At 50.5% G+C, this 27,421-nt stretch overlaps 1 protein-coding gene across 1 annotated transcript in view; it reads left to right on the top strand.

The window, feature by feature from the left end:
* Nucleotides 1–26,019, top strand: part of OPRD1 (opioid receptor delta 1) — a 39,469-nt gene extending 13,450 nt beyond the window's left edge. Inside the window, exons 2-3 of the mRNA XM_047728104.1 lie at nucleotides 16,618–16,967; nucleotides 19,367–26,019. Coding sequence (XP_047584060.1) covers nucleotides 16,618–16,967; nucleotides 19,367–19,908 — 892 coding nt within the window. The 3' untranslated portion in view covers nucleotides 19,909–26,019. The remainder of the gene's footprint in view (nucleotides 1–16,617; nucleotides 16,968–19,366) is intronic.
* Nucleotides 26,020–27,421: the final 1,402 nt, after the last annotated feature.

Here is a 27,421-nt window from a genome sequence, read left to right as displayed (position 1 = left end):
CCAGCCACCCTTAAGCCAGAAGCAGAGCCAAGGCGATGGAGAAGAGCTTCTCCTCCCTGGCTTCCACGTGCATGTTGTGGTCCTTGAGCTGAACAGCCCAGGCATCTGCCCTGTTTACTGCTGAGCGTGACGTGGCTACCCCGGCCCCCCATTCATGTTCAACTCAGGGCCCTTTATTTCCATATTCCAGCCTTTAATCTTCTCCATGACATGCCTTGTTATAATTAACCACTTTCCTTCCCCAGGCTGTGCCAAAACTGAGATAGCTAATTAATTTCTGGCAACTTGCCACTCCTGTTAAATGGTGGGCAGGGACAAAGCTTGCAGCCCCTGCTGCCCGGCGGGCATGTTTCCCTAGTGGGAAGAGCAGCCACCCTCTGTATACAAATAGAGGGTGCCCCCAACTAGACCCCAGCTGGTTGGCTGGCAGATGCTTTGTTTAAGCTCTTTATTCTCCACTGTGGGCACAGCATCTGTGGCTGGTGCTGTCGCTGTGCCTTGACTTCCTCCTTTGTAAAACAAAGGGATTGAACTCGATACACAGGGAAAAGAAGATGTGGTAGAGGTTAGGTTGTAGGTTCTGGAGTCCGAGGGACCCAAGGCCCAGCCCCACCACTCCTAGCCCTGGGACTTTTGGTGAGTTACTTCCACCCTCCGAGCCTCAACATTCCTTACCTGTAGAATGGGGCTAAAGCTCACGCCCCATGCAGATTCAGTGGGCTACATAACACCCTCGTAGCACTCATGTAGCAGCACAGCTAGTACAGATGGCACTTAGTAAGTGCTCTGTAAACAGTCTCACCTGCCACCTTTCCATTCAGTCCTCACATTCTATGTTCCTGATGGGAAAAAAAGTTTTTTTGTTGGGAGAACTGGGGAGTGGAGTGATTTGAACAGACCTGGATTGCTTCTGTGTTCGAGGCCATGGCTAGCAAGATGTTTCACCCCTCTGTATTCATGTCTTAGGGCTGCCGTCACAAATGACCATAAACTGGGTGGCTTGCAATGACAGAAATGTATGCTTCCCAGTTCAGGAGGCCCAAAGTTCATGAAATCAACCATGGCAGGCTCCCTGCAAAGGCTCTTGGGAAGACTCCTTCCTCGCCTCACTTCTGGTGGGTGCTGGCAGTCCCTGGCATCCCTCAGGCTTGCAAATGCATCTCTGCACTTGTCGCTGCTGTTTTCCCATGGCCATGTTCCCTCCGTGTGTCTCTGTTTCTTCTTATAGGGACACCAGTCATCGTGGAGTTAGGGCCTACCCCGATCTAGTATGACCTCATCTTAATTATGTCTGCAGAGACCCTGTTGCCAGATATGGTCACATCAGAAGTTCCAGGTCGACGTGAATTTTGTGAATTTTGGGGATACCTATTCAACCCAGGACACTTCCCAAGTTTCCGTACACTCCCTCTTCTGTATAAGGATGATAATAATAGTAGCGATTTCCTAGGGTTGTTGGCGTAATTAAATGAGCTAATCTACACGAATGTTATGGTAGAATTCAGTAGAAGACGTCAGGCCCGTGTAAGCACCAAGTTGCCATAGCTGCCATGATAGAGATGCCAAAGGTGATGACGGTGATGGGGACGGTCCCATCGTGGACCTGCCCCAGACTGGTTAATCATTGGATGCAGAGACCTAGGCTGTAGGCATCTACTAAGAGCCGCCCTCATCAGGAATTCTAAAGCCTTGGACAGGAGCTCCCCTTTTCCCTTTGGCCCCAGCTGCCTTGAGCCCTCATCTGAGAGTTAGCTTCTAGAAGGACAGCTTGGTAGAGAAGAAAGAACTTGGCCTCTCAGGAGTCAGGGAACTGACACCCTGAGTCACCTCATGCAACTATCCTTCCCTTTCTGGGCCTCAGTTTCCCAATCTGTAAAGTGGGAGAGCAGGTTGGACCTCAGTATTACAGACCAGGGCTCAAGTTCCAGCACAGGGCTCTTGAGTCCCATCCCAGTGGTGGCAGGTTACCAAAGGCCAGCACAGGAGTCAGGAGGGAGCCCGGGACTCCCAGGACAGCTCAAGGCATGTCATACCCCTTTTTCCTCCTCTGGACAAGAGAAACCACTATGATATGAGCAGCGTGAAATCATAGGCAGGGACAAATGAGGTTCTCGCCACACCTTCATGTGGTACGATCATTCTACCCAGTTCACAGAGGAGTAGACCGAGGCTTGGGAAAAGTTAGAACTTGCTCAAGTTCGTACAGTTAATTAGAGGCAGGGCTGGGGCTTTAGTCAAGGTATATCTGGTGTCAGAGGCTGTGCCCCTGGGCTGCATCGTTCCTGTACTAGTTTCCTAGGGCTGCCCTCACACACTAGCATGAACTTAAAATAACAGAGATGTATCTTGTCACAGTTCTAGAGACCAGGAGTCCACAGAGTGTCTGCAGGGTCACGCTCCTTCCTCAGGCACGTGGGAAGAGGCCTTCCTTGCCTCCTCTAGCTTCTGGCAGCTCATCTGTCGTGCCATGTGGCTGCGCCCCTCCAGTCTGTACCTCTGTCGTCACCTGGCCACCTCCTTGTCTCCCCTTCTGCCTGTTTGTCTTTTACAAGGACAACGGTCCCCTGTGTTAGAGCCCACCCAGACAATCCAGGATGGTCTCATCCCAAGATTTAACTTAAACACGTCTGCAAAGACACTTTTTCCAAGTAAAGTCAGTACATTCACAGGCACTAGGGGTTGGGATGTAAACTTGTCCTTCTCGGGGCCACCGTCCAGCTGACCATGGTTATTGAAGGCTTGGTGGTGATGGTATCTGCCAAATCCCTAGTCCACAGTGTGGACATGCAGGGGATGGGGAATTTCTGGAGCGGTTTAGAAGGAGAAGGAGATGAACACAGTTGTGAGCTGAGGAGGCCAGCTCGGGGACATGTGTGACACGGTGGTGCAGTTTAAGCCGGTATTTGCATTGGCAGTGAGCGGTGAGCTCGGAAACACTGAAGACCGCATCTGGATATGGGCACAAATCTGAATACCTGTCCACGGACGCCGGCCCTGCTGCCTGGGGTATTGGTCCATGTGAACAGATTCGAGGTTCTAGATCCCAAAGAAGATGGATTTGGCCTCACTTTCTTGCCTGGAGAGATGGGAGAAGGCCAGGCCTGAGCACTGTCTGTGTACCCATCATATGGTTGACCTCCATCGTCTTTGGCTCTCTGTTAACCCAAGAGGGTGATCCTCTGTCCTCAGATTATCACATTCAGGACTGTGTCAGAACAACCCAAGATGAGGATGCCGAGGAATGACCACGTGGCCCTGAGCAGGCAGCTAACCAAGCAGCCATAAGGGCCAACGTGGTCCGAGCACTTCCTTGCGTTCAATCTGGCCTCACCACAGCTGCATGAGGTGTGGAATTTAACACCTGCCATTTTCTAACACGGGGAAAGAAGAAGGGTTAGACACTGTGATTCTGTGAGCAGAACCAGGGAGAATCGTGCCAGGTGAGAAAGAGGCAGCCCTTGGCTCAAAAAGAGAAAACTTGCGTCCTCTATGTGTGGTCCTAACAACACAGTGGATTGTGCCTGCAGGGGGTGAGTCCCCCGTCTCTGGAAATACTCAAGCAGAAACTGCATAGCCATTTGTCTGGAGGGTCTTAGAGGGAATGCCTTCACTGTGAAGTTGCTTTCTAGCTCTAGGCTTCCAGGAACTTTCCCCTAGGAGATGCACAGGTATCTGTGTGCACAGGAGTGTTTATCACAGGGTTTTTTGTAATAGCGAAGACGTGGAAACAACCTACATGTCTTTCAACGGGGGATTTATTAAGTAATTTCATGTAGGAGCTTCAGTGTCCACAGGTGAGGCTAGATCCAGCCCACAATCTGTTGTGTGGTCCTTGAGCTATAAATAGTTTTTGTACTTTGAAAAGGTTGTAAAGGAGAAAGCCAGACGGTGCCACAGAGATCCTCTGTGGCCTGAAAGCCTAACATATTTATTCTCTGGCCTTTTACAGAAAACGTCTGTTGACCTCTGGATTAGAATCACAGGCAGGCACCAAAAATTATATTAACTTGTATCTATGGACATAGAGAGATGGTCACAGCATATTTTTGAGAGAGAGAAACAGGTTATAAAACAGTACTAAAGCAAGGTCCCGTTTATGTAAAATGGTATAAGTGTGTGCATCTTATCTGTAACAGTGGTCTGGAATTTTAACAGGGATTTTTAATTTTTCTTTATTAAATGATTCTATGTTGTTTGAACTTTTTTTTTTTAAAGAAATTATTCATTTATTTGACAGAGAGATCACAAGTAGGCAAAAAGAGAGGGGGGAGCAGGCTCCCCGCTGAGCAGAAAGCCCAATGTGGGGCTTGATCCCAGGACCCTGAGATCATGACCTGAGTCGAAGGCAGAGGCTTAACCCACTGAGCCACCCAGGTGCCCCTGTTTGAACATTTTATAGTGAGCAGCTATTATTTCTGAGATCTTAGAAAGGGGTTGGAACCAAGTGAATTCGAAATATGCCAGCAATCCATCCTGTTTGGAACCAAACGAGTTTTGATTGAGCCCGAATCCACTTTGTTCGCTTTGTCCCCGAGGTGCCGCAAGGTCAGTCAGGCTGAGGGTTAGTGCTCTTACCTTGTTGCCGTTCTTGGTTTTGTCTTCAGGTCTCTTGCCCCTACTTTGATCCTCATGGGCTGTGGTGTCTGAGTGGAAAACATACCCTCAGCTTCATTAGAAACAGATGAGCTACTTTGGATAAATGATTTGACATTTCCTTTGGCCACGGCACAACTGAGTCGCTTCCATCTCAGGCCAAGCGGGGTCAGGCTCAGGCATCCTTTGGGGGACCTGTATTTTTCTGGGTTGAGGAGGGAAGGAGGAGGTGGGGGAGGAAGAATTGTCCCAGTCCGAGGTCTTCAGTCTGGGGCTGGTTACTTTCCAGGATCAGACCCCTGGACTCCTCTGTCCCACTGGATGTCCTCCAGTAAACCGTGTCTCCTCTGACCTGGCCCCGTGCTGATCCTGGGATACAACACGGAGGGGACATGGTTCCTGTCCAAAGGATGTCCCAGTCCAGTGTGGAAGATGCTAGTGACATTTAGTCATTTACCAAGGGTGTTGAGCACATTATTATTTGTGCAAGGGACTGCTGTAGGTTCTAGGTGCCTAGTGGGGAGCAAGACACACGCCATGCCTTTGGGGAGCTTAAATCTTAACTGTCAAAGAGAGTATGTGAGGGGTGCACAGAGCATTTTGGGTCCACAGGGGAGAAGCTGAAATGGAAGTCAAGAGGAAGGCTCTGGGGGAAAGCACTCAGTTTGAATCTCCACTAAGCCTCTTTCTGACTCCGCAACCTTGGGCGAGTCCCTTTATTGCTCCCTGTTACTGGGGAATCATAAATTCTCATTACTCTGTGTGGGTCCTGGGAGGAGGAAATGAAGGAAAATGTTTTCCCTGTGCCAGCATGGCATGTCTCAGGCGTAAGGAGTACGTGAACTCATGCCTGGGAAAGACCTGGCATGGAGTTGTTGTCCATGAACACCGGTTGCCACCCCGTTGTGACCAGAGGTGTATGTTTTGTTCTGAATTGACCTCTTTCCCTCATGCCTTGTCACGGTGCCTGTGACATTTTTCTGATGTTTGTAGGCCTGTCTCTCCCCAGCCCCACCTGGACTGTGAGCAGATTGTCTGCAAACCCCCGAACCATAGCAGGGTGGAGGAACGTGTGAGAAACAAGAAGGCCACGGAGCCCACCTGCATCCAGATGTGCCGGTCCAGATGTTCGCTCCACTTGGCCTTGGCCTCCAGACCAGGCCCTGCCCCAGGGCCACAGTGTGCTGACCTAGTGCAGGCAGCAGGGGGCCGTGGGCTCTGGGGACCCGATCTGAGTTGGCATCCCATCACTGGCACTCCCCAGCCGTGTGTCTCCAGGTGCACCAGCTATCCCCAGCTCCACTGTGCGGTGGGGACAGTGAGGACACGGTAGCAACCAGGCTTGCCATGGGGATGAAACACATTCGTGCATTCACGGTTTCCGGCACAGTGCCTGGCCAACAGAGGAAATGCCCCTCAGAGAATATCTCTTAAAGAACACAAACAACCCACCCTTAGCCATCAGACCTGTCCCAGGCAGGCCTTGCACCAGGGAGGGAATGGTTTAGCCTTCCCAGCACCTGCCACTCACTGCTGCTCTAACTGAGTACCCTGGCTTTGCTGGGGGGAGAAAATTCTACTAGGGTTTTACTTGTCAGCCGAGAAGCACAGCTCTTTGGAGGCCCTGGAGTGCTCCTGGGATGTGACGTGCTTCAGACACAGAGCACACCCCTCTCGGTCAGGGTGAAGTGGGGATGCTCCCCACTGCCAGTGGGGCTTGTCTGACAGACGAGGGGATGGGCCTAAAGCTGTGACATGAGCACTGCCGGCCACTCGGTGCTGCTTCTGCAGGAAGCCTCCCCTAGGGCTGAGACATGTGGCTGGGAGCAGGTTCCCTTGCAGCTGCGGAATTCAAGATGACCTAATGGAGGATTCTGACTTAGAAAAAAAAGCAAAGGATTTCCCAAGGCCTCTCAGAGTCAGTAGAAGTTCACCAGGCTTGCTGTCCTCACCCCCAGGAATGGATCCAGTGGGAACCCTAGGAGAGAAAAGCAGAACGATATCAGGGGATAAAAGCCCAAAAGGGCTGCCTGTTCTTGTCTACACGCCAGCCAGTAAGTTAGACACTTTCACATATGTTGTTCCTAAAAAGCCAATTACATTGAAATTGCCAATGAGGAAGCAGGTTCAGAGAGGTGAAGTCATTTACGCAAGATCACACAGTCTAGTATGTTGTGGAGCCAAGATCTAGAGGACCCTAAAGGATTCCCACACCACACTCTTCAACTTAGGGAACACACACAGTGATGGCACGTTAGTCACATCTTTTTTTTTTTTTTTTAATTGTAAAATACACACAATAGAATTTACCATTTTCACCATTTTTAAGCACATGAAGCACATTCACACTGCTGTGCAGCTGTCACCACCATCCCTCTCTAGAACTTACTTCATCTTCCCCAGCTGAAACTCTGTCCCCATTAAATAACAATTCCCCATTCTCTCTTCCACCAGCTCCTGATAAACCCCCATTCCACTTTCTGCCTCTGTGAATCGGACTGCTCTATGTACCTCATTATAAGTGGGGTCACACAGGTTTTTGGTCTTTCGTCACCGGCTTACTTCACGTGATCCAGTGTCCTTGAGGTTCACACCTATTGTAGCAGGTGTCAGAATTTCCTTCCTTTTCAAGGCCGAGTTAACATTCTGTTGTATGCCTAGGCCACGTCTTGTTTATCCATTCATTTGTCAGTAGACACTTGAGTGGCTCCCACCTTTTGGCTCTTATGAAAAGTGCTGGTTTGAATGTCTGCAGACACCTCTTGGAGACCCTGCTCTTTGTGCTTCTGGGTATGTACCCAGCAGTGGGGTTGCTGGACCTTATGACATTCTGTTTTCAGTTTTTTGAGGAATTGCTATGCTGTTTTCCACAGTGGCTGCACCATTTCATATTCCCACCAACAGTGTACCAATTTCTCCACATCCTTCTCAACACTTGTTATTTTCTGTTTTTTTTTTCTTTTAAAGATTTATTTATTTCTTAGAGCACATGCACTATCATAAAAGCATTGGCGTGGGTCAGAGGGAAAAGGAGAAAGAGAATCCCAAGCAGACTCCCCACTGAATGTGGAGCCTGATGCAGGACTCGATCCCTCCACCCTGAGATCATGTACCTGAGCCAAAGTCCAGAGTCAGATGCTTCACTGACTGAGCCATCAGGTGCCCCTGGTCTGTTGTTGTTGCTTTTTTTGATAGTAGTCATCCTAATAGGAGTCAAGTGGTATCTCACTGGGGCTTTGATTTTCCTGATGACTAAGATGTTGGGCTTCTTTTCATGTGCTTATTGGCCATTTTTATATCTTCAGAGAGATGTCTATTTAAGTCCTTTGCCCATTTTTAAATCCAGTTGTTTGCTTTCTTTAGTACTGACTTGTAGAAATTCTTTTTTTTTTTTTCTTTTTGAAGATTTTATTTATTTGACAGAGAGAGACACGTGAGAGAGGGAACACAAGCAGGGGGAGCAGGAGAGGTAGAAACCGGCTTCCTGCTGGGCTGGGAGTGTGATGTGGGGCTCAGTCCTAGGACCCTGGGATCCTGACCTGAGCCAAAGGCAGACGCTTACCGACTGAGCCACCCAGGCACCCTTAGAAGTTCTTTATATATGCTGCATATTAATCCCTTATTGGATATGTGATTTGCAAATATTTTCTCCCATTCTGTGTGATCTTTTTACTCTGTTGATGGTGTCCTTTGATGCACCAAATTGTTTAATTTTTTTTTTAAAGATTTATTGGGATGCCTGGGTGGCTCAGTGAGTTAAGCATCTGCCTCTTTGCTCAGCAAGGAATCTGCTTCTCCCTTTCCCTCTGCTACTCCCCCTGCTTGTGTGCTCTCTCTCTTTCTCTCTGTCAAATAAAGAAAGAAAGAAAGGAAGAAAGAAAGAAAGATTTAAAAGATTTATTTATTTATTTTATGGTCAGGAGCAGAGGGAGAGAGGGAATCCTGAAGCAGTCTCCCTACTGAGCATGGAGCCCAACACAGGGCTCAATCCCAGGACCTCCAGATCATGACCCAAGCTGAAATCAAGAGTCAGCAGCTCAATCAACCCAACTGAGCTGCCCAGGCAGCCGACCAAATTGTTTAATTTTGACATAGTCCAGTTTATCTGTTTTTCTTTTGTTTACCTGTGCTTTTGGTGTCACATCCAAGAAATCATTGCCAAATCCAATGTCATGTAGCTTTTCCTCCAATGTTTTTTTCTATGAGCTTTATAGTCTTACCTCTTACATTTAGGTCTTTCATCCATTTTGAGTTAATTTTTTATATGGTGTAAGGCAAGGGTCTAAGGTCATATCTACAACTTTTTGAAATAGAAAAAAAAAATTAGAGACCAACAGTAGGGTTTTGAGGGGTGGGGCAGTAAATGATTTATCCTTCCAGAAAGTTCAGTCTTTCACCCAGCCTCATTCTTCCCTTCATCTAGCTTCTACACAGTAGTCATAGTGATCTTTTATGAAACACACATAAATCAAACCACATCACTCCCTTGCTTAAAATCTCCAGTGGCCTCCTGCTGCACTCAGAATAAAATCCAGACTTCTTGCTGTGCATGATTTGACCCTTGCTGACTTCTCCCTGCTGCATCTTCTGTTGCTGCTTCTCAGACTTACTGCCACTTAGTCACACTTAATGTCTGACCATCCCTGCAGCTCATTAAGCTCTTTCCTGTCACAGGGTCTTTGCACATGTTGTTCTTTCTGCCTGAAATACCCTACCTCCTTAACTTCACATGGCTGGCTCTTCCTCATTCTTTCCAACCCGGTAGAAATGTCACCTTGTCTTAGCTCAAAACACCATAACAAAATACCATACACTGAGTGGCTTAAACAACAGAAATTCATTTTCTCACAGTTCTGGAGGCTAAATATAGAAGATCAAGGTGCTAGCATGGTCAATTTCTAATGAGAGCTCTCCTTCTGCCTTCTAGATTGCCACTTTCTTGCTCTGTCCTCACTTGGCAAGAAGAGAGAGAGGGGGAGGGAGAGGGAGAGAGGAGCAAGTTTCTAGATGTCTCTTTTTTTTTTTTTTTAAAGAAATCTTTTTTTTTTTTTTAAGATTTTATTTATTTATTTGTCAGAGAGAGAGAGGGAGAGAGAGCAAGCACAGGCAGACAGAATGGCAGGCAGAGGTAGAGGGAGAAGCAGGCTCCCCGATGAGCAAGGAGCCCGATGTGGGACTCGATCCCAGGATGCTGGGATCATGACCTGAGCCGAAGGCAGCTGCTTAACCAACTGAGCCACCCAGGCGTCCCTAGATGTCTCTTCTTATAATTCAGTTCATAGCACACATCCTCAGAAAAGCCATCGTTGACCTTCCAATATAAGCCGGATTCCTTCCACAAGCCTCCCTCTCACTCTTGCTGGGTAATGTCCATCACTTTACCCTGTTCTTTTTTATATGGTAGAGCAGTAATAGTGGGTGACTCTATATTAATTAGTGTAGCAGTTTGTTCAAAGTCTGATCCCTCCCTAAGACCATAAATTTCCAGAACCGAGACTGTCATCTTCACACCTATATTCCTTACTCAGCACCTGGCACATACCAGATACTTGATTAATACCTGTTGGAAGCGTGAACAAATAATAAATTCACATTCCTTCACTTTTTCACTAACTATGGGACAGGGTGGGGACAGGAAGGGAGGTAACATGCACTGAGGGGCAGTACAGCAAAGTCATTACCACATGTTGGCACTAGACAGCCTGAATTAAATACCAGCTCTGCTACTTACTGGTCATGTGACCTTGGGCAAATTACTTCCCTCTCTTGTGCCTCAGGTTATGTTCCTTAAGAGATGTCAACACATATTTGGATGATGAAAAGCAATTTGAAGGAGAGTAACAGGCTGAGCAGGGGTGAGGTGTGGAACTGAAAACAGGGGCAGAAGATGGATTATCTATAGAGGGAGCATTGAGACCCTTAGGGCCCCCCCCCCAACCCTTGTTACGCTGCACATCAGGTGACTAACCCTCTACTCTGCAAGAGGTTAAGGGTTTTTCTCTCAAGAAGTTAACCTGGAAGAACTCTGAGCAGCAGACACAGAAAGGGTCAGAGTGAGATACCAAATGGAAAGTGCGGTGGGGGGGCGTCCACAGACCCCTCCTCCAGCTCTGCTACCATAATCCTGACAGCTGGAAGTGTGCTTCCTAAGCAGGAGGTTGGAGAATTCTTTCTCAAGGCCCCAGAGAAAACACATGCTGGCACTGATATTTGCATGTTCCCCTATATAAAAGCTTAGTTTTGGCCCAGTTCCCCTACAGTGAGGCTCACCAGTTGACAGGACCCCCATACTGATGTGTGCACATGTGCACGGACACACACACACACACAAACACACACACAGGGCTGCCATTTACTTATTTAGTGCTTTACTCAAAGATCAACCTGTACGGGGCACCTGGGTGGCTCAGTCAGTTAAGCGTCTGCCTTCAGCTCAGGGATTAGGCTGGGATGGAGCCCTGCATCGGGCTCCCTGCTCATCGGGGAGTGTGCTTCTCCCTCTGGCCCTCCCCCTTCTCATGCTTTCTCTCTCTCTCTCTCACTCTCTCTCAAATAAATAAAATCTTTTTAAAAAAATCAACGTTTAGTCGCATATCACTAGATGTTTGAAGGAAGTCTCTAGGATAAAAGGGGGGGCAAGCAAACAAACAGAAATGTTTGAAGCAAATAGATAATGCAGAAAGCAGAAAAAAATACAAAGCAAAAATTATTAGTATCCTCAGAGAAACAAGAGAAGATATTGTATTCATGAAATAAGATGCAATAAATGCTATATAAAAAAAATGACACTGGGAAAATAAAATGTGAGAGCCAATATAAAATAAAAAAGTCAATAGAAAGGTTGAGAGGTAATGAAAAGGAAATTTCCCAGAGGATGTACCAAAAAGACAAAGAGATGGAAAATGGAAAAGATAAGAAAATTAAAGGATCAATCAAGAAACCCAATATCTGACTGACAATTTTCTAGGGATTCCAGAGAAAGCAGAGGGGAGTTAATTATCAAAGAAATGAAGTGAGGATATTTTACACTGAAGAACATGAATCTTCAGAATGAGAGGGCCCAGTACAAATGAAAAAGAACCATCCTAAGGCATATCATCAGAAAATCCCAGAATACCAGGGATAAAGAGAAGATCCTGAAAGTTTTGGAGGTAGGGAGAACGGATTATATTTACATCATCAGGAATCAGAATGGTTTCAGATAGCTCAGTGGCAGCACTGAAAGCTAGAAGATGAGGGAGCCATGCCTTAAAAATTCTGGTGGAAAATTATTTCCAACATACTATTCCATATATAGTCGAGGAAATTAGAAGTGAGCATAGAATAAAGACATTCTCAGACATGCAAAGATATAAAAATTTTACTTCCTATGTGCCCTTCCTTAGGAAGTGACTAGAGGATGTGTTTCACCAAAATGAGGGCATAGACCAAGAGAGAAAAGATTTGCAAACCCGGAAGCAGACTCTTCAACATAGTAGAACTGGTATGCAGGTGGCCTAGAAAGCAACCAGTCCCAAATTGAAAGGGAGGAGGAAGGCTCCAGAGGGTGAAGCACTAGGAAAACAAAGGGAGCTGATAGCTTCTATGACTATGTGGAAAAAGCATTTTACAGATCTGCTAGAATGTTTGAAGAGATTTAGCAATATGTACATAGAACTAAGCAAATGAGGGGAAAAGGCAACTATTAACTCCAGGAGAAACAAAAATATGTACAGAAAATAAGTGTAATGATAGTATACCATTTGGTTCAGCAATGGACAATATAAAGTCATAAGAAGGTAAACTCTAAAAGAAATTTATTTTTAAAAAAGATTTTATTTATTTATTTGACAGAGATCACAAGTAGGCAGAGAGGCAGGGAGAGAGAGAGGGAGAAGCAGGCTCCCGGCTGAGAAGAGAGTCCTATGTGGGGCTCCATCCCAGGACCCTGGGATTATGACCTGAGCCGAAGACAGAGGCTTTAACCCACTGAGCCACCCAGGCGCCCCTAACCCCCAAATTTAAGAATTTAGCAGTTGCGATTAAACTATATGAAAGGGTGGAGAAAGGAAGTGGAGCTGGGTAGTATAAGAGTTAATACTCATCTACTGTATTGGGGGGGGTTGTGGAAGACATTACTAGTGTCCACTGATACCTGGTCCTTCTTGCTTCGGGGCACATAGAAGACTGTACTTACCCCTTGTAGTTGGGAGCGGCGCCATGGCCAGTCCGGTCCCTAAGCTTTAGGTGGAAATGCTGTGTTGCTGCTAGAAGGAAGCTGAGATGATCCTGCAGCTGTCTCTTCTCCCCCTGTGGTGATCAAGGAGGCCTTGGGTTAAGATGGCAGAACCACAAGATTGAAACGGGGCTGGCATTGCCTCATTGGATATAGTCCCAGAGATGCTGCATGGACTCTGCAAGGATGAGAAAGAAACCTTTATAGTGTGAAGCCACTGAGATTTTGGGCTAATTTGTTACTGCCATGTAGCCTGGCTTACCTGATACAAACTTCAACATGTACTGTGTGAAACTGATAAATTAGGAAAATTAAGAAATAGCCATAGAAACATGTTATTTAGAATTATGGAGATGATCACCAGAAGAATAAAAATATTAAAAGTGGTGGCCTCTGGGGAGCAGGAAAGAGGAGTGAGTAACCTGTATTCATTATAACACTATATGACTTTTTTTTTTTTACACAATATAATTGTATTACATTGGCAGAAATAACACTTTATAAAATCCTGTGTGTGTGTGTGTGTGTGTGTGTGTGTGTGTGTGTTGAAAGGATTCCCACCAAACCATTACAGTGGCTGACCATAGCAGGGAGGGCATGCTAGACTGGACATCTGAGGAACTATGGATGTGGCTGGGCATGGAAGGCCCTGTGGGAAAGGAGGCCACTGGATGGATTCCAGTCTGAGGAGTCTGATTTTCATCCAGATGGCGGTGGGGAGCCGTGGAAGAACTGGAAGCAGTAGAGTATCCTGAGCAAATGTACTTTTGTAGTGGGCCCCCTGACTTACCTGGATGATGAATTGTTGCGGGGAGAGGGGGCTGCGTGGTCTCCGGGAGAGCTGATGAGGCCTCCGGACTAAGACATGGTTCTGACAAGTGTCTGTCAAGGGCCTGCTGTTTTCCAGGCGCTATTGGTAAATGCCCAGCCATTTAGCAGGGAACAAGAGGGACTGATCCCCCTGCCTTCGGGGAGCATACATGGGCGAGAGAGGCAAATGTGGAGGAAAAAAAGTAAAAGGTGGTGGCTCGTGCTGTAAAGAAAAATGCATCAACTTGAGACAGAGAGATGGGGGGGGAGGGGTACTCTACATAGGGTGGCCAGCTGTGGGCTCCCTGAGAAGGTGACATTTGAATAGAGCCCTGACTTAAGAGAAGGAACAAGCCATGCAAAATGTGGGGTTCCAGGCAGAAGGAACAGCGGCCCGGAGGACCTGAGGTGGGAGTAGGCTTGATATACCAAGGCACAGCAAAGAAGTCCATCGTGGGGGTGCGGGGGCGGGGCCCATCCATCAAGGGGAAAGTTCTGGGACCAATTCATGGAATAGGGAGAGAACCTCAGGGAGCCACTGGTGGGTTGAGAGCAGGATAGCAGCCTGATTTGTCTGAGGAGGCCAGTAGGGCCAGGCCTGGCAGCCCTTTGGCTGGGGGCTGGGGGGGGGATGGGCGGGCTTTTTAGGAGGGGAGCCTCTGGGGCTCTGCCCAGCCGTCAGTGCGGTGCCTCTCAGGCCGCCTGGACCAGCGACAGCAGCTTCATCACCCACTTCCCAGCATCCCAGCCCCCTCGGGGGATTGAAGGATCCTCACAAATCAAAATAGCAGGCAAAGAACAGCCTCTAATTGTTCCGCGTAGAAGAAGCGAAATTAGACGAGTCAGCTGTGGGCTTGAGACCGCCTCCCACACAGCTGTGATCCCGCACCCCGCGGAAGACAGACTTCCCGAGACTTGAAATTCTGCTGTCTCCGAGCAAAACTATTTGCTTTTCCAGCCCCAGGACAAATGACAGCTATTTGGGGAGGGAGTGGGACAGATGCTGGCCCTGGAGGACAATGCGTGAATCAGAATTAAAAAAAAAAAAAAAAAAAGAATCAGTCCCTTCGTGAAGGAGCAGCCCTAGCTGGTGTGGATTTGTTCCGTCATTCAAAGGAGCAGCCCTAGCTGGTGTGGATTTGTTCCGTCATTCAGAACACATAGAAGGCACTCGGTGTGCCATCATCAGCTCTCACAGGGGCCCAAGCCTGGGCGTGGTAGCATGGGATTTCCAGAGCAGTGGAGGCAAGCGGTGTGGTTCCACCCTGGGGGTAGAGTGGGGAGAGAGCATTGCTCCAGGAGTCAGGAGGTCTAAGTTCTTGCCTTGGCTCTGCCGCTGTGTGACCTTGGGTAAGTCATGTCACCACCTCCGTGGGCTTCAGTTTTCCTGTCTTTTCTCTGTGGGCTTTAGGCCACATAGTGCTTCTCAAACTTTAGAGCCTTTAAGAGTCATTTGGGGGTGGTGCTTGTTAAAGATGAAGATTTCCAGGGTGCCTGGATGGTTCTGTCGGTAAAGCATGTGACTTTTGATCTTGGGGTCATGAGTTCAAGCCCCATGTTGGTAAGATTTAGTAGGTCTGGGGTGGGGTCTACGAGTCTCCTATTCTAGGAATTCTGAAGGGAGTCCTTGGACCACACTTCCATAAAATCATTTTCCCTCAATCTCTCAGGGCTCCTCCTGCTCGGAAATTTGAGGAGTCACTCATGCAGCCCTTCTCTGGGTTTCTCACATCACTCTAGGGACATGAAAGCAGTCCTTGTCCCCCATTGATATACCTGTATGTTCCTGCGGTGATCACGCTGCACCGGGACAGTGTGTCTCCGTGTATGGAGCCTCTTCCAGGCTGTCCGCTGCCCAGCGCAGGCCCGGTACAGAGGGGGACCGTGACAGACATGATGGCCCAGCAGGGGGCTAGTGTGGTGCAGGAGGCCGCAAAGCAGAGTCGGGCATGGAGGGATGTTTCAGGTGGAGGGGGGCTCAGTTGCACACATCTGGCTTGGATACCTGGGCTCATGCCCTGGTTTGGATGTGTGGGTGAGTCCAGCTGCCTGGGGATGAGAAGGTCTGGATGGGACCACAGGAAGAACTGGGAGCCCTGGCCCTCCACAGAGGGCACCCCTGGAGGTCTGAGGCCTCACCCAGTCTGCTAGGCAGAGTCCCTTCCTCAGAGCTGGCCAGTCGTATTTCCCAAATATCAGTGGCAGAAGCCAGAGGCTCAGGTCACTCTGGTCCAGTCCCCAGCTTCATCCTTCATAGATGAAGAATAGTAACTGTCATATACTGAGCACTTGCCAGGGCTTTGGCTTCAGGGCTAAGTACTAGATCATCCCATTACATTTCACATCACCACCCCTCCCTCTTTTTTTTTTTTTTTTTACAGTTACAGATACCGATGCTTAGAGAGTTCACATTACTGGCCCCTAGTCCCTCAGTTAATAACTAGTAGAAGCGGGGTTAGAACCTAGACCTGTTTTCCTCTGGAGCCCAGGTTTTTTTTTAAACCATGTTGCTTAGTACCCCTCAGAAGAGGAAGGGCTTTTCCTAAAATACCTTCTGCCAAAGTCAGCCACAGTCAGAGAAATCCTTTTGCATCTGTTATAGTGAAAAAGGGGTGATGTGGAGTCAGGTGGTTCCGGGTTCTAGTCCCACCTCTGCCTCTCACCTTTAGCATGACCTTGGGCAAATCATTTCTTCTCCCTGAGTATTTTCTTAAATTTTTATTTTATTTTTTATTTTTTAAAGATTTTATTTATTTATTTGACAGAGATCACAAGTAGGCAGGCAGGCAGAGAGAGAGGAGGAAGCACGCTCCTTGCTGAGCAAAGAGCCCGATTCGGGGCTCGATCCCAGGATCGATCATGACCTGAGCCAGAGGTCATGGCTCTGAAGGCAGAGACTTTAACCCACTGAGCCACCCAGGTGCCCCCCCACTCCCTGAGTCTTAAGTGAAACTGAAATCTGTGAAATGGAAACAATTACACACACGCTTGTTTTGAAGGTACACTAAGATGAAGACAGCCACCAACATCTACATCTTCAACCTGGCCTTGGCGGATGCACTGGCCACCAGCACGTTGCCCTTCCAGAGTGCTAAGTACCTGATGGAGACATGGCCCTTTGGGGAGCTGCTCTGTAAGGCTGTGCTCTCCATCGACTACTACAACATGTTCACCAGCATCTTCACCCTCACCATGATGAGCGTTGACCGCTACATTGCTGTCTGCCACCCTGTCAAGGCCCTGGACTTCCGCACGCCCGCCAAGGCCAAGCTGATCAACATCTGCATCTGGGTCCTGGCCTCGGGTGTGGGTGTCCCCATCATGGTCATGGCTGTGACCCGCCCCCGGGGTGAGTGAGTGCGGAAGCTGTGGTACAGGCCACTGACCCCCCGGGTTCAGCATGGGGGGCCCCTGTGGGAGGTGTGCATTCCCGACCAGTGGAAAGTGTGGCCGGCTGGCCAGTGAGAGTGTGGGGAGTCAGCCGATGGAGTGTGAACAGTTGTTGTGAGGATGAATGATTCAGCAGCGGGCAGATGGGTTGCTGGTCAAAGGAAATGTATGAATAGGGTTGTGGAGAGGCAGGCTGTGGGCGTGCAGCCCCTGGCCAGGAATGTGTGGGGATGACTGACTTAAAGGGAGATAGACAGAGGCCATTAGGGCAAGAGTGTCCCTGACCAGTGAGCCGTGGAGGCCATAAGATCTGCAGTCTCTGCCCAAATGCCCTTCCACCCCAATGTGAAAACCACTGGCCCAGCTGACCAAGGCAAGGCCCTAGAGAATAGCCTGCAGAGAGTGACAGGTGCGTGTCCTCAGAGTGAGAATGGTCACTAACATAGTAGCTGCTCGTGTCAGTCAGGGCAGCAGCTGTAACAAGCCATCTCCGGAGTTCGGTGCTGAATGGTACAGAGGTTTATTCCTCACATTACCATCGAACATGAGCTGGAGGAGGAGCTCGATTCCACAGTTCTTCAGGGAACCAGGCGCCACATGGTGGCTTTGGAATCCTCCCCTGCTGGCATTTGGCCAGCAAATGAGTACGGAGAAGGAGTGAGGAGAGAGCATGGCCAGCCTTGAAATGTTATGGCCCATCGTTTCCTAGTGATGGCTGGTTACATGGTCCCAGCTTGACATAAGGAAGCGGGACAGGTCATATAGCAGGGTGCCAGTGACACAGGCCATTGACCTCTCTGAGCCACACAGTATAATGGGGTGTTGAGAAGTTTAAAGGAGACTATATGTGTAAAATACTTAGGACAAGGGACTCCTACCTTTATTTGACTGTAAGAACATCCAGAATCAGAGAGGTCAGGTGGTTTACTGAGGGTCACAAGCAGGCATTTGGTGGAATTTGACCTATAACCCTCGAATTTGACCTATTGCCCTCATGCCGCCTCTTACTCCTGTTGGCCGCTGAGGTGGAGGTTTGCAGAGGGTCGGTGCTGTGGATGGAAGGGGAGTAGGCCTGGGTGGAGGCGTTTTGACCACCCTTAACCCCTGCAGAGGCAGAGCCCCAGGTGCCCTCACACAGCTGCTGTGCAGTTGGTCTTGACTCAGCAGCTGGGCCCCATTCCTCACTGTCAGCCTTTAGTTTATGGGCCATTAACTGCAGCCCTGCTGGGGGCCAGACCAGATGGGCCTCCTCACTGCACGCTCCATCCCCTGCACACGCTCCCCAACTCAGCACTTCTTGGTTCTGTATGTAACTTGCTGTGTGACCTTGGACAAATGCTGTTCCTCTCTGAACCTTGTTCTGCCATCTGCTCAAGAAAGTCCTTGGACTCAGTCAGCCCTGGGAGTCCTGCCATCCTGCTGTCCGGAGGACCCACTGTGTAGATCCCCAGTACCCTTCCTACAACTCTCAGGTGCCAAGTTCACTGCCTGGCTCCTCAAAACCCAAGGTTCCAAGGGACCTTGGGAGTCCCCCAGGTCAGTTTCAGGCCTGTGTCTGAATCCAGAAACATCCCTAAGGTGCTCCTCCAGCCCACACCCACACTCCAGGAACAGGGAGCTCATTCCATCCTGGGTGCACCTCTGGACAAATTCCGCAGTCAGCAAGTTCTTCTTGCCATTAAGCTTGGCTTTGTCTCCCTGACCCTAGCCCTGACTTCTGGACTCCCAAATGTATCTGCCTCCCTTTCCTGTGAGTGCACCAAGAGCTTGACCCCCCCCCCCCCCCCCCCCCCCCGCTGTGCTAAATGTTTCACATGCCTGAGCCCATGGAATCCTCACAACCCTGTGAGGTTTAGATACTCTTATTAGTCCCACTTTATGGAAGTTCTCCTGGAGGCTGAACAGTTTGCCAAGGGTCACACCACACAGCTGGTAGGGCTCAAATTCTGCCCTTAACTCATCATACTCTCTAGATCTGTCTGAGCAGTGTTGTCCTCATTGGAGCTAGTCTGAAAATGAGTAGGGTGTTTTGAGGCCTCACAATGACTGGCATTTGGTGGGTTTGGGCTAAATTATATCATTACTGCGGTCCATGGATGTAGAGGCTGCTAAAGAGAACGGAAGAAAATATAGAAGGGAGACCTCCTAGATTACAGCCAATCCCGCTGGGGTCTTTAAGGATGAGTAGGAGTTCACCAAGTACGGAAGTGTAGGAGGACATTCCGGGCAGAAGAATCACCCTGAACAAAGGCCAGGAGGAGGTGTGGGACTTGACCAAGCCAAGAAGGGTGGCGAGCAGACGGGGTCGCTTCGGCCCCCGCATCCCTCACCTGCTGTCTTTCCTTGCTTCCCCCGCAGACGGGGCCGTGGTGTGCATGCTCCAGTTCCCCAGCCCCAGCTGGTACTGGGATACCGTGACCAAGATCTGCGTGTTCCTCTTCGCCTTCGTCGTGCCCATCCTCATCATCACCGTGTGCTACGGCCTGATGCTGCTGCGCCTGCGCAGTGTGCGCCTCTTGTCGGGCTCCAAGGAGAAGGACCGCAGCCTGCGGCGCATCACGCGCATGGTGCTGGTGGTGGTGGGCGCCTTCGTGGTGTGCTGGGCGCCCATCCACATCTTCGTCATCGTCTGGACGCTGGTGGACATCGACCGTCGCGACCCGCTGGTGGTGGCCGCGCTGCACCTGTGCATCGCGCTCGGCTACGCCAATAGCAGCCTCAATCCCGTGCTCTACGCCTTCCTCGACGAGAACTTCAAGCGCTGCTTCCGCCAGCTCTGCCGCACGCCCTGCGGCCGCCCGGAGCCCGGCAGCTTCAGCCGCGCCCGCGAGACCACGGCCCGGGAACGGGTCACCGCCTGCACCCCGTCCGACGGTCCCGGCGGGGGCGCCGCCGCCTAAACCGCGCCGGCCCGGCCCGCCTAGCGCCCCTCTGGGGTGACCTGGCCGGCACCCGGGGCCCGCAGGGGGCGGGGCCGCGACGCGGAGTGGGGCCGAAGGGCGCCCCTGTTTTGGAGAAGGGGGTCGAGCGGGAGCGTGGCAGGGGCCGAGAGGCGGGGCCCCTGCGGTGGGGCGGGCCTCCGGGCTGGGGCGGGGCGAGGGGCGGGGCCTCTGGGCGGCCGGCGCGGTCGGCGGTTTTGGGTCGGGTGCCGGGAACTAGCGACTCTGGGGGAGCGGGGCCTGTGGCTCTGGGACCGGACCGCTAGACGGAACCTGTGCGGCGGGCCAGCCTCAACCTTGGGACAGCCTCGGGTTCTAGCCAGAGCCGGCCTTGCTAGCCTGGGACCTGAAAAAGCCAAGGACCCAGGACCCAGGGGGCCTTGGTGGAGACCGAGGCTTGAGAACAGGGCTGCAAGACTGAGTCTCTCTCTGGTGGTGGGGGGCCTCTTTTGGGGGCGAGAGGGAGGGACAGGTCAGCCAAGCGGCGACAGCTCAAGACAGGGCCACGAGGTAGGCTAGGGCCACGAGATAGGATGTGTGCAGGGGATGGCGGCCTCAACCTTGGGGTAGAGTCCCAGCCCCGAGTTGTAGCCAGAGGCGGGGTTGCTGAGGTCCAGGTCCAACTGGACTGTCGTCATAAATAGAAAATAAAATCGAGAGGGAGAGAGAAACAATACGCCTTTTCTGTCCTTGACAGTCATTTTCTTGGAATGGCCTCAGCATGGACGTCATGTCCCCCGCACTTTGTGCCAGTGGGGCTTGGGACAGGACAGTGGAGCAGGGCCAGCACCTTCAGGCTAGGATAGCAGGACAGGCCCTCAGCTGGGGTAGGGTCCCCAGCCCCAGCTTCTATGGGGCTCAGAAGGAGGAGGGAGGTCTGGCAGCTCCAAAACCTGAGCTGCCAGGCGGCCTCTGTGCCAAGGGTTGGGGGGTGGGCAGAGGCAGAGGCGAGGCTGGGGAACTTCTGTTTAGACAGTAGGTCCTCAAGCTGGAGGGCAGATGCTTTTGGGGGTCCCCAGGGGCCTGACTTCTTTGCCCAGGTACTGGAGGACAGAAGACAATGCTAGCAAGAGCCCCATGCATGGTAAGTGGCAACTGGGACTGGGTGGGGGCATCTGAAGGACCAGTGTGGACTTTTCTTCCTGCCCATCTTGGGTCTCTAAGAAGAACCTCCAGGAGATTCTCCTCCTTCTCCCAACACCTGGACGTGTCCAAGGTGTCCAGTGTTTACAGGCAGCTGGAACTGCCCACACAGGAGCCTGTCTCTGAAGGAACTGGGAGGAAGAAGGCTTTCCTAACTGATAGGAGTTTTTCTCTTCATGTGTTTGGCATTTTATTAGGCACTCCCAGATCTTTGCTTTCCTATCAGGGTCTGTCCTTGTTCCCTGTGCCTCCCCCATACTTCACCTCCTCTCCCCGCCCCCTCCTAGCCACAGACACTGCCTCAGTCCCACACCCCTAACTCCCTATTGAAGCAGTGAGCTGACATCCTTGTAGAAACAAATTAATTTTCTTCCCTTTTTGGGACAGATGGAGAGAAACTGACGTCTTTGTCTCAAACCAAAAAAAAAAAAAAAAGATACCTCTTCTCCCTTTGACAGTCATTTCCTTGGAACAAAAGCCTTTCTCTTGTCTGGGAGACTGTCACTCCAGCAGGGGCTGAACTAGCTTAGCGTTCAGGAGGTTGAGGGCTTAGGCACCAGGATGGGTGTTGGGCACATTAGGGGTAGGGATACCCTTAGTAGACAAAGCACAGCTCCCCTTTTGGGGTGTGAACCCCAGAAACCCCCAGACCTGGGAATTTGCTTCCTCCAGGCAATGGCTTCAGTAGCACTTTGGAAGATGCAGGGCAGTGCCCAGTGCCCCTGGAGACTTCTGTGTCTGAATGGGATGGGGGGTATATCAGCAAGGTGGGGGACCCTCCTGGACACTCCTCTTCATGTGGGACCCCCTGCCTTGGGGAGATGTCAGAGATTGGGGACAATTTAGGGACTGGGGAAGACTTCTGAAGAAGGTGACATTGGATCCAGGCCTGTTGATTCTCTCCGCAAGGACTCTGTCCCCTTCAACTCTCCCTCAAGGCTATTCTGGATCTGCACCCTGCCGTCTCCCATGGCTATAACAAATCTGACTGGTTTTTACTAGTTCTCATACATAAATGTGTCCCGGGTCCACAGAGTCTGGGTCCAAACCACATGCAACTAAGGTAAAACGAATTTGTACCGAAATCAACTTGATGCCAGGCTGTGCACCCCAGGGACTGGGACTTGGAAATAAGTCAGATACAGCCCGGCCCTCAGAAAGTTCATGCCCAGGCTGGGAGACAAGGTGTCAACAGAGCATCATCTGCATGTGATGTGTGCAATGACAGGAAGCCCCAGGGAGGGTGTCTTGGGGAAGTGTTTTCTAGCTTTCTACTAAGACACATTCGTAGAAATTCTAGAAGAGGTGGAAAAGAGAGGGGCTTAAAGGATGTGTAGGGGTTGGCCACCAAGAAGAGGGAACAGTGTGTGCAAGAGCATGGAAATGTTGAGGTGCTTGGCAAACCCGAAAAAAGCTGTGTGCATCTGGAGTTTGGGGCTTAACTGAGCAATTTTGAGTGTCAGGCTCTGCGCTAAGCGCTTCATGCACATCGTCCCATTTGAGCCTCGTGACAGCCCAGGGGAGGTACTGTTACCCTTATTTTAGACCACAGGCTCAGAGGTCAAGCCACTCACCCCTAAGTCACAGAGCCTGTGGTGGAGCAGGCTCAGGTCAGTAGGCCTTCAGGCTCCGAGTTCCTGGTAAATTCCAGGGATCACTGATACAGAAGAGCCTTAATTGCTGGAACTCTGGAATGAGGATTTTTGAAGACTTAAAACCAGGAAAAATCTGAAGGAAAAGGGCAATTTTCCATGAACTTTTGTTCCTCCTGAAGCTCTCCAAACCTTCACATTTCAAAACGTACTGTGTGTGACACATTTTAAAGCTCCAAATTGACAGTGTAATTCTAGATCATCACAGGGTTCTCAGAACCGTGAAGTAGGTTCTGATTCCACACACCCCCCACCCAGGTTTCCACTCCTCTCTCTTCAGGAGGTGGAGGCAAGCTTTTGCCTCCAGTTTCAAAATGTCCTACAATTACCTGTCTTTTCTTGTGACAGAAGTAGCGGTGAAAGCTGGAGTCAGATTTGGGTTTCCCTCACTGTGCCTCGGTTTCCTCATCTGTAGAACGGACTTCCTTCATGGGCTTGCTGTGAGGACTTAATGAGTTCATTTACAGATAGGGTCCAGATCATGGTCAGCTCTCAGCACATGGCAAATAGTTGTCATTAGGAGCTCTGCTGCAGCACGAGGTCAGAACTGGAGACCCAGAGGGAAAGGCAGATGAACTTTCAGGGACAGCAATACAGAGAGAAAACCCCGGGGACCCAGCCTGAGGATCCCCCTGCTTTCTAGGCTCAGGAGTCACAGCACGGAGAGTGAGACGCTGCTGGAGAAGCAGGAGGAGGTTGGGGAGAATGTGCTGCCATAGAAACTGGAGGAGGAGGGCGTTCCCAGCGGGGAGGGAGTGATGGATAATGTCAAGTGTCATATAAGAGAGGTTGGTGGTGGGGAGGGCAGGAGGGTGATGAGAATAAAGCAGAGCCTTCAAGTTCAGTTTCCTACATGGCTTGGGAAGCCCCAAATCTGGATTCAAATCTCAGCACTGAAGCTAACCAGCTGTGTGACCTAGGCAAGGGAGTTGCCCTCTCTGAGCTTTTCTTTTCTCTTAGATCTAAGACAAGGGAATGGGTCAGTCTCTGAGGTTTTGTCTCTGATAAGTGTCCTGATTTTGCTGGGTTCTTGGCTGCTTGCTAGCAGTGGGAGCTCAGGCAGATCATTTCACCTCCAAGAATCCCATCTGAAGGCTAGAGATATGGCAATTGAGGTTCCTACCAAAATGCCTGGCACCTAGTAGGCCAGTGAATACAGAATTATTCTGTGATGATAGTGGGGAGCTAAGGAGACCTGCTTAGCTTGGAATTTGAAATGTTCCTCAAGGTGGAGAAAGCCACTACTGTCTGGAGAGAACTTGGAGGAGCCACAGTCCAGGCTAGTCCCCCACTAGACCTCTGCCCAAAGGCCAGCCCATCTATTTTCAATGGCAGAGCCTCAGCTGGCCTCTGGCTGCCTTCTCCCACTGGACCTACTACAGATCCAGGCTGGGAACCAGCTCAGAGGCTTCAGAGCCCCTAGGAAGTAATGCCTCCCCCACCCCCAAGGTCATGGTCCTGGCACTCACACACGAAACACTATACACAACTTTCTCTTCTCATTTATGTATTTATAAATATATACTCCTTCGCTTCATTCCTGGGCACTGAGCACATAGTGCGGACAGCTCCAGGGAGGGAGCCCAGCTCCGAGCTTACAGATGCTGGGAGACCAGAGGAGACTGGGGTGAGGATCTGGCGGCAGGTGGTTGGGGAGTTCAGAATGGGGCCCTGAGGGGCTGGGGAGAGGCATCGCTTATCCTGACCTGGTCAAGCGCTAGAGCTGGGGGTTGCCCAGGTTCCAGTCCCATCCCTGGCTCTGGCCATGAACCCCACTATGATAATACTAGTATGTGATACACAGCACCTCCCTTTGTTCTAAGCCCTTTACATGGTAATTTACTTAATCTTTGCAGCATGACTCTGAGGCGGGCACTATTATAGTTATTACCCCTACTTTATGGATGAGGAACCGAAGGCTCAGGGGAATGGCCTGTCCAAGACCACAGAGCATGTCCATGGCTGGGCCAGCTAGGATCACATCTTAGATCTGTCAAGTCCACTTACTCTGCTCTTCTCCTTCTGCCTCCCACGAGGAAACTGATGACACAGAGGGCATCAGGGAGACTCCTGTGTCCAGCTCATAGTCCGGGACTGAGCCTTCCCGATGCTGGGTTCTATGCCTCATCATCTTGGCATCAGACACCTCCCAAGGAATCGCTGTGGCCTTAGCAGGGCCCTCTCCCCATCCACTCCCTCCCTCCCTTGGAAGTCTTGCTTGTTCTATAATTTTTTATCTGCCTGCTAGGACTGTGCTGTATGACCTTGGGCCAGTCACTTCTCTCTGGGAGCCCCTTTTCTCGGTTGTGGAGGACAACAATCACAATAAGTTGTGAAGATTTACAAAGAGGCTTGTCTGTTTTGGTGTCACAAATGTTCCCAGCAAATGGTACTGCGTCTGGCCCACAGTCCTCATTCAACTGAGCGGATGATGAAGTGCCTGGTGCAGAGTAAATGGCTGAAATGTGGAGCTTTTAATGCGATTGAGCGTTTTAGGTTATACCTGATCTGACCCACATCTCAATACTGTAGGTGGGTCAGGAGCAAGGACTTTGTTTTGTAACCATCTCCTTGAGTTTCAGAAGATGGGACGGTGTTACCCTGGAGAAGGAATTTTCAAGAGGACATCTTCTCTGCAAGTACTTTATACATAGCTGTCGCCTTTTGTCCTCACCAAGCCTGCCCTTCCTGGCACCGAGAGAGGGGCACAGTTTGGGAGGAAAGATCCCTGGGTGGCACTGGCCTGGGCCTTCTGGCCAGAACCTTTGGGTCATGGCGGTGGAGTCCCTTAGTAGGTGGTGATGCAGGTAACATCCACCTTCTGGAGCTCACCTTCCAGAATCTCCTCTTGGAATAAATCCCAAGCCAGGAGATGGAATATGGGCTTGACTCTGTCCTTCACTTCGTTGCTGTGTTACTTTGGGCAGGTCTCTGTCCCTCTCTGGGCAGCTGTTCAATGGAGGGACAGAGGTAGGAGTTGATGGGTTCCAAGGGCTTTGCCATCCTGGGAGAGAACAGAGATCTTTCCCTCATGTTCCTTGATCCCAGCAACAGACATCTCCGGTAAGACGCACTGGGCATTTGCCCAGAGGCCGAGGAAAGGGTGCCTAGGGGTCTGGTATTTGTAATTGGAGCTGCCCTACTTTTGGGGTGAGGGAGGCAAGCATGTCAAAACAAAGCTTGACTCAAACACCTGAATTTTTGCCTATCCCAGGTCCCATCTTGGTACCAAGGACCAACCTTCTGTTTTCCCAATAAAGAAAAACACTATTCTCGGTGTCCACATCTCTGGCTGTTTCTTTTGCTTATCTTCTGTGGTCTCCTCATGGTGGGGGGCTAGTGTGGGGCATGATACAGACCTGCCTGCTCTTACGGGGTGGGTAGACTAGCTCTACCTTTGGGACTGTCTCAGAGGGAGAGGCAACACTGTCCTTAAGAACCCTATCTGGGGGCGCCTGGGTGGCTCAGTGGGTTAAAGCCTCTACCTTCAGCTCAGGTCATGATCCCAGGGTCCTGGGATAGAGCCCCACATCGGGCTCTCTGCTCAGCAGGGAGCCTGCTTCCTCCTCTCTCTGACTGTCTCTCTGCCTGCTTGTAATCTCTGTCTGTCAAATAAATAAATAAAATCTTAAAAAAAAAAAAAAAGAACCCTATCTGGGGGTTACTGGCTGGCTCAGTCTGTAGAGCCTGTGATTCTTGATCTCAGGGCTATAAATTTGAGGCCCACATTGGGTATAGAGATTACTTAAAAAATAAAATCTTAAAAAACAAACCCATCTGATGGGAGACATACTCATATCAAGTGTAGCCACTTCCTAGAGCATGCCCCAAACCAAAGCTGGCTTCTAGAAGCCCCCACTCCCCCAACCCTCCGAATGGCTCCTCCTTCTCTGTGGCCCACCCCCAATATCAGTCCCTTGTCCTCCAGAACCCTGCCCACCCCATGTACCTGTTGGGGCTCCCACTAACTCCCCCTCCTTTTCCCTTCCACCTTACTCCCACCTCTGTTCCATGCTTCTGCCCCACAGTGACCCTTCTTTTGGCGACAGAAGCCCTAAACCTTCTCTGGGAGCATTCAGGGAAGCCCTGGGTGTGGGGATGGATGTCCCAAGAGACCTCCACCACCCTCTGTGCACCCCTCCTCAGTGGTTGCTGGTCCTCATGATTCATAAGTAATTCTCTGGAAGGGAAGTTCCTGACCCAGGATCTGCCTTCCCAGCAGGTGTCACCAGGTCTTTAGGAGAGCTCCAGGGCCTGGAGCTGCTCCTCCCCTTCTGAAGTAACCTCCCTTCAGAGACTCTAAGCCTCTTTTTTTTTTTTTTTAAGATTTTATTTATTTATTTGACAGACAGATCACAAGTAGGCAGAGAGGCAGGCAGAGAGAGAGGAGGAAGCAGGCTCCCCGCTGAGCAGAGAGCCCGATGTGGGGCTCGATCCCAGGACCCTGGGATCATGACCTGAGCCGAAGGCAGCGGCTTTAACCCACTGAGCCACCCAGGCGCCCCTCTAAGCCTCTTTCTGCCCCTGCGGCTGCCCATCCTGGGACCTGCTGTGGCTCCCCTGACCTGGACTGGGATCCCAGCCCCCCTCAGGTGCAGACTGGGTGGGGTTGGGGGCAGGGGACCTGACTGCCCAGGGTGGGGAGGGGGCTTGACCACCTGGCCTCACCTTCCTCACAG

This window comes from Lutra lutra, chromosome 4, assembly GCF_902655055.1.
Source record: "Lutra lutra chromosome 4, mLutLut1.2, whole genome shotgun sequence".
In the NCBI taxonomy this organism is placed as follows: domain Eukaryota; kingdom Metazoa; phylum Chordata; class Mammalia; order Carnivora; family Mustelidae; genus Lutra; species Lutra lutra.
This window is presented reverse-complemented; position numbering and strand designations above follow the sequence as displayed.